The following is a 15,185-nucleotide window of genomic DNA, read 5'->3' on the forward strand; positions in this document are numbered from 1 at the left end:
TTCATAGTTCTCCCTGCAGAGGTCTTTTACCTCCTTGGTTAAGTATACTCCTAGGTACTTTAATTTCTTTATTGCTACTGTGAAGGGAATTGAGTCTTTGATTTGGTTCTCAATTAGATTGTTGTTGGCGTATATGAATGCCTCTGATTTCTGTGTATTGATTTTGTATCCTGAGACTTTACTAAATTCATTGATCAGTTCCAGGGGTTTCTTGGTTGAATCTTTGGGGTTTTCTAGATACAATATCATATCATCAGCAAATAGTGAAAGTTTGATCTCTTCTGCCCCTATTTGGATACCTTTGATTCCATTTTCCTGTCTGATTGCTGTAGCCAAGACTTCCAGCACTATGTTGAACAGAAGTGGAGATAGTGGGCAGCCTTGTCTGGTTCCAGTTCTAAGTGGGAATGATTTCAATTTTTCCCCATTCAGTATGATGTTGGCTATGGGTCTGTCATATATGGCTTGTATCATTTTTAGGTATGTCCCTTCTATGCCTATTTTCTTAAGTGTTCGTATCATGAAAGGGTGTTGAATTTTTTCAAAAGCTTTTTCTGCATCTATTGAAAGAATCATGTGGTCTTTGTTATTGCTTCTGTTTATGTGGTGAATTGCATTTATAGATTTACGTATGTTGAACCATCCCTGCATCCCTGGGATGAAGCCCACTTGGTCATGGTGGATTATTTTTTTGATAAGTGTCTGGATTCGGTTAGCTAAGATTTTGTTGAAAATTTTTGCATCTATATTCATTAGGGATATTGGTCTGTAGTTTTCTTTTTTTGTTGCATCCTTTCCTGGTTTTGGTATCAGAGTAATATTCGCTTCATAAAAGGTGTCGGGGAGGTTTCCGTTCTTCTCGATGTTGTGGAATAGTTTCTGTAAGATAGGTACTAGTTCTTCTTTGTAAGTGTGGTAAAATTCAGGTGTGAAGCCATCTGGACCAGAACTTTTCTTTTTAGGGAGATTTTTAATTGCTGTTTCTATTTCAGCTGTTGAGATTGGTCTGTTCAGGGAATCTATTTCTTCCTGGTTGAGCCTAGGGAGGCTGTGTGTTTCTAGAAATTTGTCCATTTCCTCCACATTTTCCAGTTTGTGTGCATAAAGATTTTTGTAGTATTCATAAATTGTATCTTGTATCTCTTTGGGATCGGTTGTGATATCTCCTTTTTTGTTCCTGATGGAGCTTATTAGAGATTTCTCTTTTCTGCTTTTCGTTAGCTTAGCCAATGGTGTGTCAATTTTGTTTATTTTTTCAAAGAACCAACTTTTTGTTTTATTAATCTCCTGAATAGCTTCCCTGTTTTCAATTTCGTTTAGTTCTGATTTGATCTTGTTGATTTCACTTCTTCTACTGGGTTTGGGGTCGGTCTGTTCTTCTTTTTCCAGCTCTTTGAGTCGTTTCATTAGATTGTCTATTTGTGATCTTCTTGTCTTTTGGTTATAGGCATTTATGGAGATAAACTTTCCTCTCAGAACTGCTTTAGCTGTGTCCCAGAGGATTTAATAACTTGTCTCTCCATTCTTCATAGAATTTTTTTATTTCCATCTTAATTTCTTCATTTATGAAGTAATCATTTAGTAGCAGGTTGTTTAATTTCCACGCTTTTGCGTAGAAATGTGAGTTTCTGTTACGGTTGATTTCTACTTTTATTCCACTGTGATCTGAGAAGATACATGGTATGATTTCTATTTTTTTAAATTTCTTGAGATTTACTTTGTGTCCTAGGATATGGTCAATCTTAGAGAATGTCCTGTGAGCTGATGAGAAGAACGTATATTCAGTGGATTTGGGGTAGAATATTCTGTAAATGTCTGTCAGACCCAATTGTTCTAGAGTTTTGTTTAAGTCCATTATTTCTTTATTAATTTTCTGTTTGGAGGATCTGTCACGTGCTGTCAGTGGGGTGTTGAAATCTCCGGTGATTATGGAGTTCCTATTAATCCATTTGCTTAGCTCCAGTAAGGTTTGCTTTATGAATCTGGGTGAACCTAAGTTGGGTGCATATATATTTAAAATTGTTATCTCTTCTTGTTGAACTGTGCCCTTCACCATTATATAATGACCCTCTTTGTCTTTTACTACTTTTGTTGGTTTAAAAACTAAATTGTCTGAAATTAGAACTGCCACACCAACCTTTTTTTGGCTTCTATTTGCTTGGAATATTGATCTCTACCCTTTTATTTTTAGTCTATATGCATCCTTGCAGGTTAGATGTGTTTCCTGAAGATAGCATATACTTGGCCTGTATTTTCTTATCCATTCAGCCAGCCTATGTCTCTTGAGTGGAGAGTTTAAGCCATTCGCATTTATTGAGAGAACTGATAGGTAAGGTAGATTACTGATCATTCTGTTGGGTTGGATGTTGTTGCTATGATTTCTGTCTTGAGCCATTGTAATATCTGGCCTTTAATATCTTTGGGTTTTGGTTGTTTTTATATTCGTGGGTTGTTATTATGATGTTCCATGCGTAACACTGTTTTAAGTACTTCTTGTAGGGCTGGTCTTGTCTTGGTGAATTCTCTGAGCCTTTGCTTGTCTGAGAATGTTTTTATTTCTCCTTCATATATGAAGCTTAGTTTTGCAGGGAATAATATTCTAGGCTGGGCATTGTTTTGTTTCAAAAGGGTGAGAATGGGGCCCCAGTCTCTCCTTGCTTGTAAAGTCTCATTAGAGAAGTCTGATGTTATTCGAATTGGCTTTCCCTTGTATGTTGCTTGCTTCTTTTGTCTTACAGCTCTTAGAAGGGCCTCTTTAGTTGATACTTTGGTCAGTCTGATGACTGCATGTCGTGACGTCTTCCTGTTGGCATTGAATCTCCCAGGGGTCCTCTGAGCTTCTTGAACTTGTATTTCAAGATTTTGAGCAAGGCCTGGGAAATTTTCCTCTATTATATCTTCAATCAGCTTGTCCAACCCTTGTGTGTTATCTTCTTCCCCTTCTGGTAACTCTATGACCCTCACGTTAGGTTTCTTCACATAATCCCACAGCTCTTGTAGGCTTTGCTCTTTTCTTTTGTTTCTCTGCTCTATCTCTGTGATGGTTTTATTTAATTGGAAGGTGTTATCTTCAAGCTCTGAGATTCTTTCTTCTGTTTGATCTACCCTGTTCTTGAGACTTTCCACTGTATTTTGTAGTTCCTTGAATTGATTCTTCATTTCCAGGAGTTCAGTTACACTTTTCTTCATTGTGTTTATTTCTTTTTCCATATCCTGGAGGCTTTTTGTGGTTTCTTTGTGTTGGTTATTGAGTTGTTGTTGCAGCTGGGTGAGTGTTCTTATGATCCACATATGAAATTCCTTTTCTGTCATATTGGTTTCCTGATTTTGGTTGGTGTCTGTTTCTAGGGGGCTGGTGCTCCTCTTTGGGGGTGTGTTTTCCATTTGGTTCTTCATATTTCTGAGTTCTTTCGCTGATTTCTTCCCATGTCAATCAGTTGTTGTTTCTTTCCTTAAGTTATTGTTTGGGTATTCACACACCTTTTTTAGTTTCTGAGGTGTTAGGTGGTGTCTGTGGGTGAAATTGGACCACTCCCTGTATATTGAGTCAGTGGGTGTCGTGGAAAGGCTGTGCAAGGTGCCGTCCCTGTCAGTAGGTGGCGTTTGCTTGGAGGAACAGGCTATGCTTTTGATTTTGTGTCCTGTTATCAGCTCTTGTTCTGGGCGGAGCTGGGTTGTGTAAGCTTGCCCTCAGGCAGTTAGCAGGGGTCAAAATTCTGTCTCTGCTTCCAGGGAAAGCAGTCAGGGCGGGGCTGGAATGGTCCTGCTCAGCCAGAAAGTCTGGGTGTGGGGGTGGGGCTGTCTGAGACCCGCAGTCTGGAGCGGGCCTCTCTTCTTTCCACCCTCCCCAAGTCCGCAGCTACTCCTGGGCCTCTGCCAGCAGGCCAGACCACAAGCCACCAGGCCTCCCCGGACTGTGATGCTGGCGGGGAGGTTCCCTGCACAGGAACGCCACCTGGGTTGGGCGCACGGCCTCCTCCTGGGAGGAAGGTTGCCCTCTAGGACGCCGATCCGCCCCTGGAGGCACACACACCTCAGTAGGCTGTTCACGTATAACCCTTCTGTGCCCCGGGCAATGCTAGCCCTCGGTGCAGGGGATCTGGTCTGCAGGTCCGACCTCTGGGTCCCAGAGTTCAAACTGTATCCCCACCAGGGAGAGGATTTCCGGTCCCAATTCACCCACAGGGAGCCCAAGCTGGGTCTATGTCTCTCAGCCTCTGAGTCGGCACCGTTCTCCTGGGAACACGGTGCCAGCAGCACCTGGGAGGGCGGGCGGGTAGGGAGCTCACAGTCTGAGTTCCCCTGAGTCAGCTGTAGGGTCCCAAAAGGGAAGGTCCCGTTTCCTGAAGGTGCCTCTGGCTGGTGGCTGTATTGTCTCTCTGGGCAGCCGCGGGTGAGGTCGGCGGAGGGGAGGAGGAGGCAATATGGCGCCTGCCGGGCGGCTCGGGTTTGTGCACACGGAGGTGCCTGGAGGAAGTTGGGAACCTGGTGCCATGTCTGCTACAGGCTCACTGCTGGCTGGCGGCGGTGGTCTCCAGGCTGGGTTCGCAGGTCTCTCCACCCGCTGGGGAGCCCACCAGCAGTCCCAAATGCAGGGGAGGGGAAACAGCAAATCCACCTACCCTTGCCGCTGGTCTCCGGGCTGCTCCGATGGTCTCAGCCTCCAGTTCTCCTCCGCAGCCTCCTCCCGTGGAGTCTCCCGGGGTCTCAGGTACCCCTCCTTCCGGCCCTCGTCCGCTGTATGCTCATCTTCTTGCTTGTTTCCTCTAATTTCTGCTAGAATCTGTCTTTTCTGCAGAGACACTCTGTCTGGCGGTGTTATTCGTCCGCCATCTTGCTCCACCCCGAAAAAGAAGTTTTAAAAAAACATGACAACTTGATTGAAGAGGTCAAGATTGGACACAAGGTGGCCAGTTAGGAGGTCGGTGCAATCATCTTGGTAGACATGGTGGTGGCCTGATTTAGGAGAATAGCATTGGGGATGGACATAACTGGACACATTTAGGGGACATTTAGGAGGCAGGCTCTGTAGGATCTGGTGACAGGGTGTGAGAGGAAGGAGTCAAAGGGGAAGAGTCCAAGCTAACTCCTGGGATTCTGGCTTGAATGGGTAGAGGTGGTGCCATTCATCATGACAAGGAGGGGAAATCACAGGCTTATGAGGAAATCTGAGTTCAGTTTTGGGCATAATGATTTAAGATGACTATAAGCAATTGAATAGTTGCACTTAAAGCACAAATTAGAGGTCTGGGCTGATGCTCTTGGAATTGTTAGTCTACAGATGGTAATTGAGACTACATAGAGGGAGAAGAAGTCCCTATATAAAGCGCTGAGAAACCCCAGCATGTAAAGGATGGGCCCTGGCACAGGGTCTTACAAAGAAGACTGAGAAGTAGCCACCAGAGAAATCAGGAGAATGTGGAAAATATCCAAACTTGAGGAAAAGATCTAAAGGGAAAGTTCTCAACTGGATGATGAGTAATAATTAATGACTAAAAGCTCTGGATTACTTAGGAATGCATCTTGCTGCAAGTAACAAATATATAATAGCAAGTAACAGAATCGATGTCTTCAGCAAGTAGGAGTTTATTTTTCTGACGTATCAGGAAATCTGGAATTTGATGATTCCAGAGCTTTCAGTGGTTCAACAGTGCACCCAAGGAATCTAGACCTTTCCTATCTTCATACTGAATAGTCAGCATTTTTTGTCCTCAACTGTGTCACCTAATGGCCACATTATGGCTATTTCACCTTTAGGCATTATATCCACGTTCAAGGTGGGAGGAAGACAGAGTAATACCAGGAAACTCTTCTCTCATCTTTTATCAGGTAGTGATCTTTCTTTCCCAGGAGCCACTAAGGACCTCCCTCTCACATCTTGTTGGCCAGCACTGGCCACATGGTCTTCCTTACTTCCCAAGGAGGCCAAGACTGTGAGTATTTCACTCTTCCAGCCTCTGTACCAGGAGGAAAAAGGAAAGGGGCTGGAAATGGCCATCTGGTATCCAAATGATATCATCTGCCATGGTGTTCCTTGGATTTGGGGAACCTGACATAACTGGTGGCTGTGGTGAGTGTTGTTCCAGTGTAACAGTAGAATTAGTAAGCCAGATGGAGGTAGGGCAGGAGCAGTGGGAATTGCAGTGGTGGAGACATTGAGCTTGGAAGAGTTGTGAAGAATGGGTACTAAGTTACCAAGAAAGTCACAAAAGGAGTGCTAAGTACCAGTAAAAGTCCACCTTCAATTACCTTTGATTACATGGAAAGTGGAGCTACTGTGAATATTCATGTGACTTTTCTTCCCATCTTTACCGATCTGTATGGAAAGCAGACTGGAGGAATGCAAGGCAGGAGGTGGGACATTGGGAGAGGGGGACATTCAGAATAGGTGTGTGATCTTGAGGGGGGAGTGGTGAAGGGCTGGCCATGGGGCCCAGGCTGGCTGAAGAGGTAAGCCAAGGCAAGCCATGCCAGGGATCGTAGGAGTAGCCGAGAGTTGAATGAGAGGGCGTGTAAAGCAGTTTCCAGGGTGAAGATGGTGGAAGGACAGGAGTTATGGTCAGAGTCGGAAGCTGTAATGGTTGAGGTCTTGGAGAGCAGAACCATTCCTCACGATAATAAGGTGTCTGTGAGTGACTGTGGCAGGACAGAGGAGTTAAGGACCTGTGAAGCCTGGCTACTGGCAGGATTATCAATGTAAATATCACTGTAGCCAGCACTCCTTAGGGTTCTAGACAAGATGGAATCTTAGGAGAGTTTTTGGTCTTATGTTGCCTACAAGAGTCACACAGGAAGGCTTTGCCATTTCTCTTAGGCCTGGTGCAGTGGAATAAACTTTACCTGAAAGTTACAGATATTAGACCCCTTATTCTCCATTCTTATTCCTGTTGGTTACCAAAACAACTCACATCTCATAATATCCAATCATCTTATGCTTGGTGATATAAAATTTTAGGCATTTCCAATTTAGGCCATAAATATTCAAAGTATAATACTTTGGATAACACTTTAAATCTATCAATGCCTTTTCCCCAAAATTAAAAATAAATTCCATATTGAGTACATTTTGTGTAGCAGATAAAGAAGAGCTGCCTATCCTTAATCTTCAAAGTGGGCAGTAAGCATGTCTCCTTGAAGGAAAATTGATTATTTGGAAGAAGGTGTTTTCAGTCTAAAAATCTTTTAAACAGAAGAACCAGGAGTTGGGCGTTGCGGGCATGGTGGATGTTAGAATTAGATGTGCTCAGTGAAGAATGGTGTTGAGGAGAGAGCAGAGGCTGAGCACGAGCCCATCGTGGAGTTGGCCTGGAGGAGCGAGGGTGCGGTACGGCAGCTGGTAGAGGACAGAGAGGGTGGTGTATTTGCCAGTGTGAACATGGGGAAGAAAGTCTGTGCTTATTTAGTAGGCAAAGCTTCTGAGCAGTCTAGCATTGCAGTCAGAACTGTGTTAGACGGTGAGTGGTTAGAAGTTGGGAGAATACTATAAAGAAGAAAATAAAAGGCCCCTATTGAAAATTTCCTTTGGGGAGTTTGAATTGAGGTCACTGGTAAGAAACCTTGTCTTATCTGCTACCATTTTTCAAAAAAGCTATATCCTACAATTCATGCTAGAGCAAGGTAGTAAGATCCCCTCACCTCGTTCAGTGAACAAATATTTATTAAGCCCTCTGCCCTTTAAGGACTTGAGAGACAATTCCATTTCTGAAGGTTGCCTGTGGAGGGGCAGGTCCTCATGAGCTCACCTGTGAGTATAGAAATTCATTCAGTCATTTAGCAAGTATTTATTGAGCATCTACTATGTGTCACAATCAATCTAGGCATAAGGGAGTGTCCCTAAGGAGCTTACGTTTGGAAACGAGGGAAATAAGCATATTATATAGTATGTTAGAAGATGATAAATGCTATGGAGAAAAAGCAGCAGGAAAGGTGACCTAGTAATAGCACTACCATTTTCTTACAGTGAGTAGCTGGCAATAGCAATGAAAATTAGCACAGGGCATTAAAGAAATAAGAATCAGCCCAAAACAGCCTTTTATTTATTCTAACCAGCTAGTTATCTCTGTCTGCCTAGAACATCTTTTTCTGTCTTTACATGCTGGGACCTTCTCTGTCTTTTAGGTCTCAGTTGAACTGTTGTCTTATCAAAAGGGCCTGGCTATTAAATCTTAAAAGACCCCTTTGTTTTATCTCATGGTCCTTATAACTAATCTGTATGTCTGTTATATATTAACTAGTCTAAAATCATTTCCTCTGTTAGATGGGAAGCCATCTTTAACTTGTTCATTACCCTGGCATGAAGTAGATGTTGTATGAATTAATAAATGAAAGAAGAAGGCAAGGAACCTAAAAGGAAATACCTTTTCTTAGCTATTCTAAGAAATTGGTTTGTCTTTTGGATAATTATTTTGCAAGGAAACATATTCATTGTAGATAGATACATGGGTCACCTTAGGGAAGTATTGCTGAGAAGTGGTAATTGCTGGGAAAAAAGCCGCATATTAGGAAATATGAATGAAGAGAACAGACTTTACAAGTAGGTCAAAAGTTTCAATTATTAATGAATTATGAAAAGTAACGAATATACTTTTATCTGGCTTCTAAAAGATTGGATACTTTCTAAATTCTGACATTACTTTTTAGAAGTCATAACATTATACATGCAGCTTTGGATGGATATAATCATTTTATTAAGCTACTTTTATAGCTGTACTTAAGTTGACTTCTGTTTTAAATTCATCATTGTGCTACATTTACCTTTTGCGCTTTAGCAAGACATTTTATAAATCTATAGCATGGAAAGGTTTCTTTTAATAAACCAGTAAACCCTTGATTTCATCAAGCTTCTTCATAAATTTCTGGTACCTGAATGACTATAAATGAAATTCTGATTCACTAAGGATATTTTAGAAATAATAGCAGTAATGCCCTTCATGTCTTATTGTAGTCAATCATAGCTATTGGTAAAAATGAAACCATCTAGTAGTTATTGAGTGCCAACCTGAGCAATTTGCAACAAGTTTTCTCATGCAATAATCTCTACTTCATGGCTAGCTAAGGAATTTGAGGCACTAAGAGGTCACTGGGTTAACTTGTCCAAGGTCATACACTGGGTGAGCAGCTGAGCAAGGCTCTGGATCTGGGCAGTGCAGTTTTACAGCCCACATTCTTGACCACGACATTGTGCTGCCAAGTCTACTCATTTCCCTACCTGTGTACTATACCCTCATACAGGGTATAATTATAATTTATGGATTATAAGAATTATTCTAATTAATAAAGGCAATTCTAAGCTTCCTGAGTATCTTCTAGAACATCTGAGTATCTTCTAGGAGATTATAATGCTAAATGAAAGCAGTGGGACATATTTAGTTTTTATTTTTTACAATCCAGCCTTGTAATTCCCATATCTGAATATGAGAATATTTTTTTAGAATACAAATCTTAATTTTTCTTATCTCCTATTTTGTATGGTAACTAAAAATCTGTTCATATAAAACACAACCACTATTTATAGTGTATATAGTACAAATACTTCATTTCCCTAAATACTCTTTTGGTATATTTATCTCTAATGGTAACCAGCATTGGGATGGAAGAGGAGAAATAAAGAACAAAATTCAAAGAAAGCAATTTCTAAAGTTTGGTTACTTCTGAATTTTTACTGACTTTAAATCACTTAACTTTATGGGCCTCTTGTCTAAAACTGAGGTAGTGATATGAAAGTTGTCAGATAAAGTCACTGACTAAATTTGCTACTAGAATTTCTGATTTCTTTTCCTACCCATCTCTGAAGTATAGTGTTTCAAATTTCTCTGTCAAGTTCTGGAAAGAGAGGAAATTTGTAAGGGGCCCCTTTAGAAAAGCACAATTAAACTGATTAGAGAAATGTTAAGAACTCATCCAGGAAGGAAGATTAATGGTAATTTTTTCACCTTTTTGTTAAAGCAGAATTTCAGATATGATATAGACATGAGCTTTTACCAAGTAGCCTTGAGATGGAAGGGAGGGGATTTCCTTACCAGGATGAGGGACGAGCAATAAAGCTTCCCCAGAGGGAACCAGTGATACAGTAAAAGCCAACAGTGTAATTTGTGTCTTCGAATCCTCAGTCCTTGTACACTAAACTTTTTAAATTTATTTTAGGATGAAGAGAAAGTTCTATTCTTGGGATGAATGTATGAACTTAAGAGAAGTTAAGGTAAAATCCTAAAGATGAAAAGAACCCAAGAAGGCCTTAACTCTACTCATGATCAGGACAGTAGCTGAGATTATTCTGTTCTCTGTGGGAAGCATTCCAAAGATACTTGTGTTTATGTTTTCCTTTTTCTTCCTAAAGTAAAGTAATTTCTCATTTCTTCTTGTTCTGGTGTCAGTGGAGAACAGGATACAATTATACTCTCATATTTCAAAGATCATTTTTACTTTTAAAAGATCACTTTATTACAAATAATCTAGAGATAAAAAATAAAATAAAGAGCATTTTAATTCATATTATCAAAGGAAAGTCAACTTTTTAAATTACCACATACCATTTACTTATATTTTATGCTTAAAGACTTGGATAAACTTCTGGAGACTTCTGCATGGCATGTCACATGGTAAAGTCAGATAAAAGTTAGGTCTATTTAACAGACTGAGAGGAAAATGTGACAGATTGAAATGTTTGGTAGCTATTGTTGACTTGGTTTATTGTTGCACTTAGCATTCATTTGTTAAAGCAGTTATTGCTTGCTTTACATAGATGTTCTAAGAGGTTTTAAAATTATGTAGATATTAAAATGTAATTCATTAATGAATCCAGAAGAAATGGAAAGTTACTTAAGGTAATTATCATACTTATCATTGATGAGATTTTGTCAACTTCTATTAACTTTTCTTTAAGAAATATTAATGATTATTTGTTGTTTTGCAGTCTCTGAAAAAACTTAACCATGCCAATGTGATTAAACTGAAAGAAGTTGTCAGAGAAAATGACCATCTTTATTTTATATTTGAATATATGAAAGAAAACCTCTATCAATTAATGAAAGATAGGTATGTCTTTATTCTATGAAAATTGTAATTTTTTCCCTATTATTTCTTCCATGAGTTTTTTTGATTCTTTCAATATGCCATACTTTGTAATATATAGGTTTATCACTCCAAGAGGTAGATTTAAATTAATTAGTTCTGTTATTTCTATCAAAGAGTAGCATTTAACATTGAAGAATCCGCTGTGACATAGCCACCATTTTTCTGTTGTAAATCCTTAAAAGTCAAGGTCAGTATTTCATGTAAACACACATACTGTCTACTTATACTTTTAAAAAAAAATATCTATAGTATTCAGTAATAAAGCTGGCCCTGGGCGCTATTGAGAAAGTTATCTCTGTTGTTCTCCTAAGCATCTTGTGAAAGGTTAACGAAAGAATGAATGGAGAAAGGAATGAAGTAGCTTTTAAGAAAGGATCTAAGAAACTTATTAATTAGGATGCATTAGTGAGTGATAAAACTTCATGTGTTACCAATTCCAAGGATATTCTCATTTTAATTTTAATACATTAACTGCCATGTGAGTTCTATTTAACTCATGTGAGTTCTGAGTCCGGGGCCTCCTGAAGCAAAACCTGGCCAAAATCCTGCAGTTTGGTTTGAGAACATCTTACTTGTTGATGTTCTTATTGTTACAACTAATATTGAAAATTTAATTCTAAAAATGTGGATTAAATGAATAGAAATCAGTAAATTTCATTTTTCTATTTATGTTTACCTTTAAATTACAATTAAGCCTGACAAGTCAAGAAAAACACTTTACCCTTATGAACTTTTTCACATTACTTTCTACATTACTAATTTTCAAGTTTTTATGTTACGTTTTTAATTGGAAAAAAACACAAAACAATAAAATATAAATTTTTCATTAAATTAGGATCATTTTGTTTTCTAAGTTTTTATTTTATTTTCTTAATAAAACACCATAGCCCCTAGGAAAAATTTCTTTTTCTAGTGTGGTAGTCAATGTGTTAAACATGTGGGCAGGATCTCTAAAGAGAGAGCTTCAGTCTTCTGCCATGGGCTCAGGAAGATAATGTTCTGGTGATGGTTGTTCTGGTCACTTCTAGGAGATTAAAGTCCATTTTGCCTGCCTTTACAGTGAGAGGTGTTCAGCAAAACACCCTAAAATACTTAGAAATAAAGTAATTTTTCAATGTGATGGTTTCTGTTTCTTTCATACACACACACACACACACACACACACACACACACACACACACACGGTCTAAGGATGGTAAGTGAATTTTTCTTTAATCGTATTTTTCCTTCTTTCAAAACATACGTATTGAATGCCTGTTGTGTTTCAGGCTGACTTCATTATAATGTTAATATCAGTTAAAATAAAAGTAAATTTCTACCCCCAAATTAGTTTTTATTATTCTAGAGCCTTTTCTAGCCCTTGTATATAGGCATGCATGCTTTTTACTTAGTTGTAATTTTAATCATAATGAAACTTTTTATTTGATTCATCCACTTAAAAGTACTTTTTTATGCTGATACATAGTTTTTATAGTTACCATAAACATTATATTCTGTTAAATAATTATACTAAGCTTCACTTTTCTACTTGAACTATTTAAAATAAATCACTGTCAATGGGAGACTAGGTTGGTAATTGTATATAATATTGATGGAATTATTATGTAGCCATTGAAGGTGATAATTATAAAGATTATGAAAATGCTTGTTTGTGTTTTTTTTTTTTTTTTTTTGAGACAGAGTCTCACTTTGTTGCCGAGGCTAGAGTGAGTGCCATGGCGTCAGCCTAGCTCACTCACAGCAACCTCAAACTCCTGGGCTCAAGCAATCCTACTGCCTCAGCCTCCCGAGTAGCTGGGACTACAGGCATGTGCCACCATGCCTGGCTGATTTTTTATATATATATTAGTTGGGCAATTAATTTCTTTCTATTTATATTAGAGATGGGGTCCTGCTCTTGCTCAGGCTGGTTTCAAACTCCTGACCTCGAGCAATCCGCCCACCTTGGCCTCCCAGAGTGCTAGGATTACAGGCGTGAGCTACCGTGCCCGGCCATGAAAATGCTTATAAATGGAAAAACAAATCAATGTTATATTTATGTAACATTGACATATAATATAAAAGTTATACATGTAAATGATTAGGACTGGATTATAATATTGAAAAATCAAAAGTTTCCTAATCAGGTGGTGGGATTATGGGTAATCTTACCTTTTCAAGTTCTAATAAATTTTTTACTTTAAAATATATGAGATGAAAAATATATACATGAAATATCAAGATATATTTGTGGATGAAAAAAATTAAATACATATAAATACATGAAATATATTTTCATCTGATTTTTAAAATATATAAATCTGACAATTGAAGTAGTTAAAGAAATATCAAGTAAACACTACAGAGAATCAGGTTTTGAATTATATGATTCAATTCTAGATTTCTAAATTAAATGGAAAACAAGTATATTGTTAGAATTTTATGTAATATCTAAGAATAAATTTGACTATTAACAACCATACATGATGAAGGCTATTTGAGGTTAAGCTGGATTTTCACATTTTGTTTTGAGTAGTTTAACTTCCTGAAACATTATTTTAAAGATTAAAAATTAATCTAAAAGCCCTTTTTGAATTTTATTCAAGTAAGCCACTTTTCCATTTCAATTGAAGACCAATATACACAATCTTTTGCACTGATGCTGTAACTGTATCTTCAGCATATAGCATTCTTTTTATAATTTCTTGGTAAGAATAAAAACATTTTATTTACTTTAAAATTTATTTTATAACTTATGAAAGTGAGTTTTAAAAATACTTCAGTAACATATGATCAATGAATGCTATTTTCTAATTTGAGTTAAGACCAGTGTTTATCTTTCTCTGTCTATTGTGTGTTTCTATGCCATTTGGTGTCTTACTGTTTTAAATGGTGGGACATTTTACGATATAATATAGGCATATAATATAGTTAAAAATATAATATAGAAAAATAGGCCATTTTCTACATGTTGCAAGCATTTTTAAATGATCCTCTTAATTAATCCAATCAATTGTGCTGAAACAAAGGTGTTAGAAAATGTTAAAATTATGGTAAAGTTTAAAAGCTTAAAATGATAACTTCTATAACACAGTATGGCCTCAGGATCAAAGAATTAGTTGCTGATCACTTTAATTGGTAGCCTGGCAGAGATTAATATTTCAGCCCTAATTAAGCCCTTATTAGGATCTTACTTTAGACTCTGTAAATACCATAAAAAGCTGCACTGTTCTATACAGCAGCCAGTAATCAGATGTGGCTATTGAGCTCTTAAAATGTCTGAACTGAGCTGTGTTGTAAATGTAATATAAATTACACACCAGATTTTGAAGACTTGGTATAAAAATTAAATTTGTTAATCTTATATTGATTACCTGTTGAAATAGTATTTGGTATATATTGGGTTAAATATATTGTTAAAATTCATTTCAGGCCCAGCGCAGTGGCTCACGCCTGTAATCCTAGCACTCTGGGTGGCCGAAACGGGAGGATCGCTTGAGCTCAGGAGTTTGAGACCAGCCTGAGCAAGAGCAAGACCCTAATCTCTATTATAGAAAAAAAAATAAAAGAAATTAGTCAAACAACTAAAACTAGAAAAAAATTAGCCGGGCTTGGTGGCGCGTGCCTGTAGTCCTAGCCATCCAGGAGGCTGAGGCAGCAGGATTGCTTGAGCCCAGGAGTTTGAGGTTGCTGTGAGCTAGGCTGACACCACAGCACTCTAGCCTGGGCAAGGGAGTGACAGACAAGAGAGTGAGACTCTGTCTCAAAAAAAAAAAAATTAATTTCACCTGTTTCCTTTTTTTTTTTTTTAATGCGGCTACTAGAAAAATGTTAAGGACGTTAAGTCAGTGATCCCCAACCTTTTTTTGGCCCAGTGTTGAGGGTGGGGCCCAAGGTCAGGCGGTGGTATCACCACTACAAATACAGATGAAGCTTCCTCAGCTAGCCACAGCGCCAGCCACTTGCCTCATGCTGTGCTACAAAACTCTACCCCCTCCTCCCACTGGGCCACTTTCCTGATTTTCATGGAAGACAATTTTTCCAGGGACAGTGGGGGTGGGGTTGGGGGCAGTAGAGCTCTGTGGCCGGCGTGTTGGGGATCGCAGACATAAGTGGCTCTTTTGTGGCTCTTA

The 15,185-nt window shown here is 38.5% G+C and overlaps 1 protein-coding gene across 3 annotated transcripts in view; it reads left to right on the forward strand.

Moving 5' to 3' along the window:
- LOC105865211 (serine/threonine-protein kinase MAK) overlaps nucleotides 1-15,185 on the forward strand; it is a 74,211-nt gene that overhangs the window by 17,957 nt on the left and 41,069 nt on the right. For all 3 annotated transcript variants that reach the window (XM_076010456.1, XM_076010457.1, XM_012753647.2), the window contains exons 3-4: nucleotides 10,144-10,198; nucleotides 10,913-11,034. In XM_076010456.1, the coding sequence (XP_075866571.1) occupies nucleotides 10,144-10,198; nucleotides 10,913-11,034 (177 nt within the window). The remainder of the gene's footprint in view (nucleotides 1-10,143; nucleotides 10,199-10,912; nucleotides 11,035-15,185) is intronic.

The sequence above is a fragment of the Microcebus murinus genome, chromosome 15 (genome assembly GCF_040939455.1).
Source record: "Microcebus murinus isolate Inina chromosome 15, M.murinus_Inina_mat1.0, whole genome shotgun sequence".
Classification (NCBI taxonomy): domain Eukaryota; kingdom Metazoa; phylum Chordata; class Mammalia; order Primates; family Cheirogaleidae; genus Microcebus; species Microcebus murinus.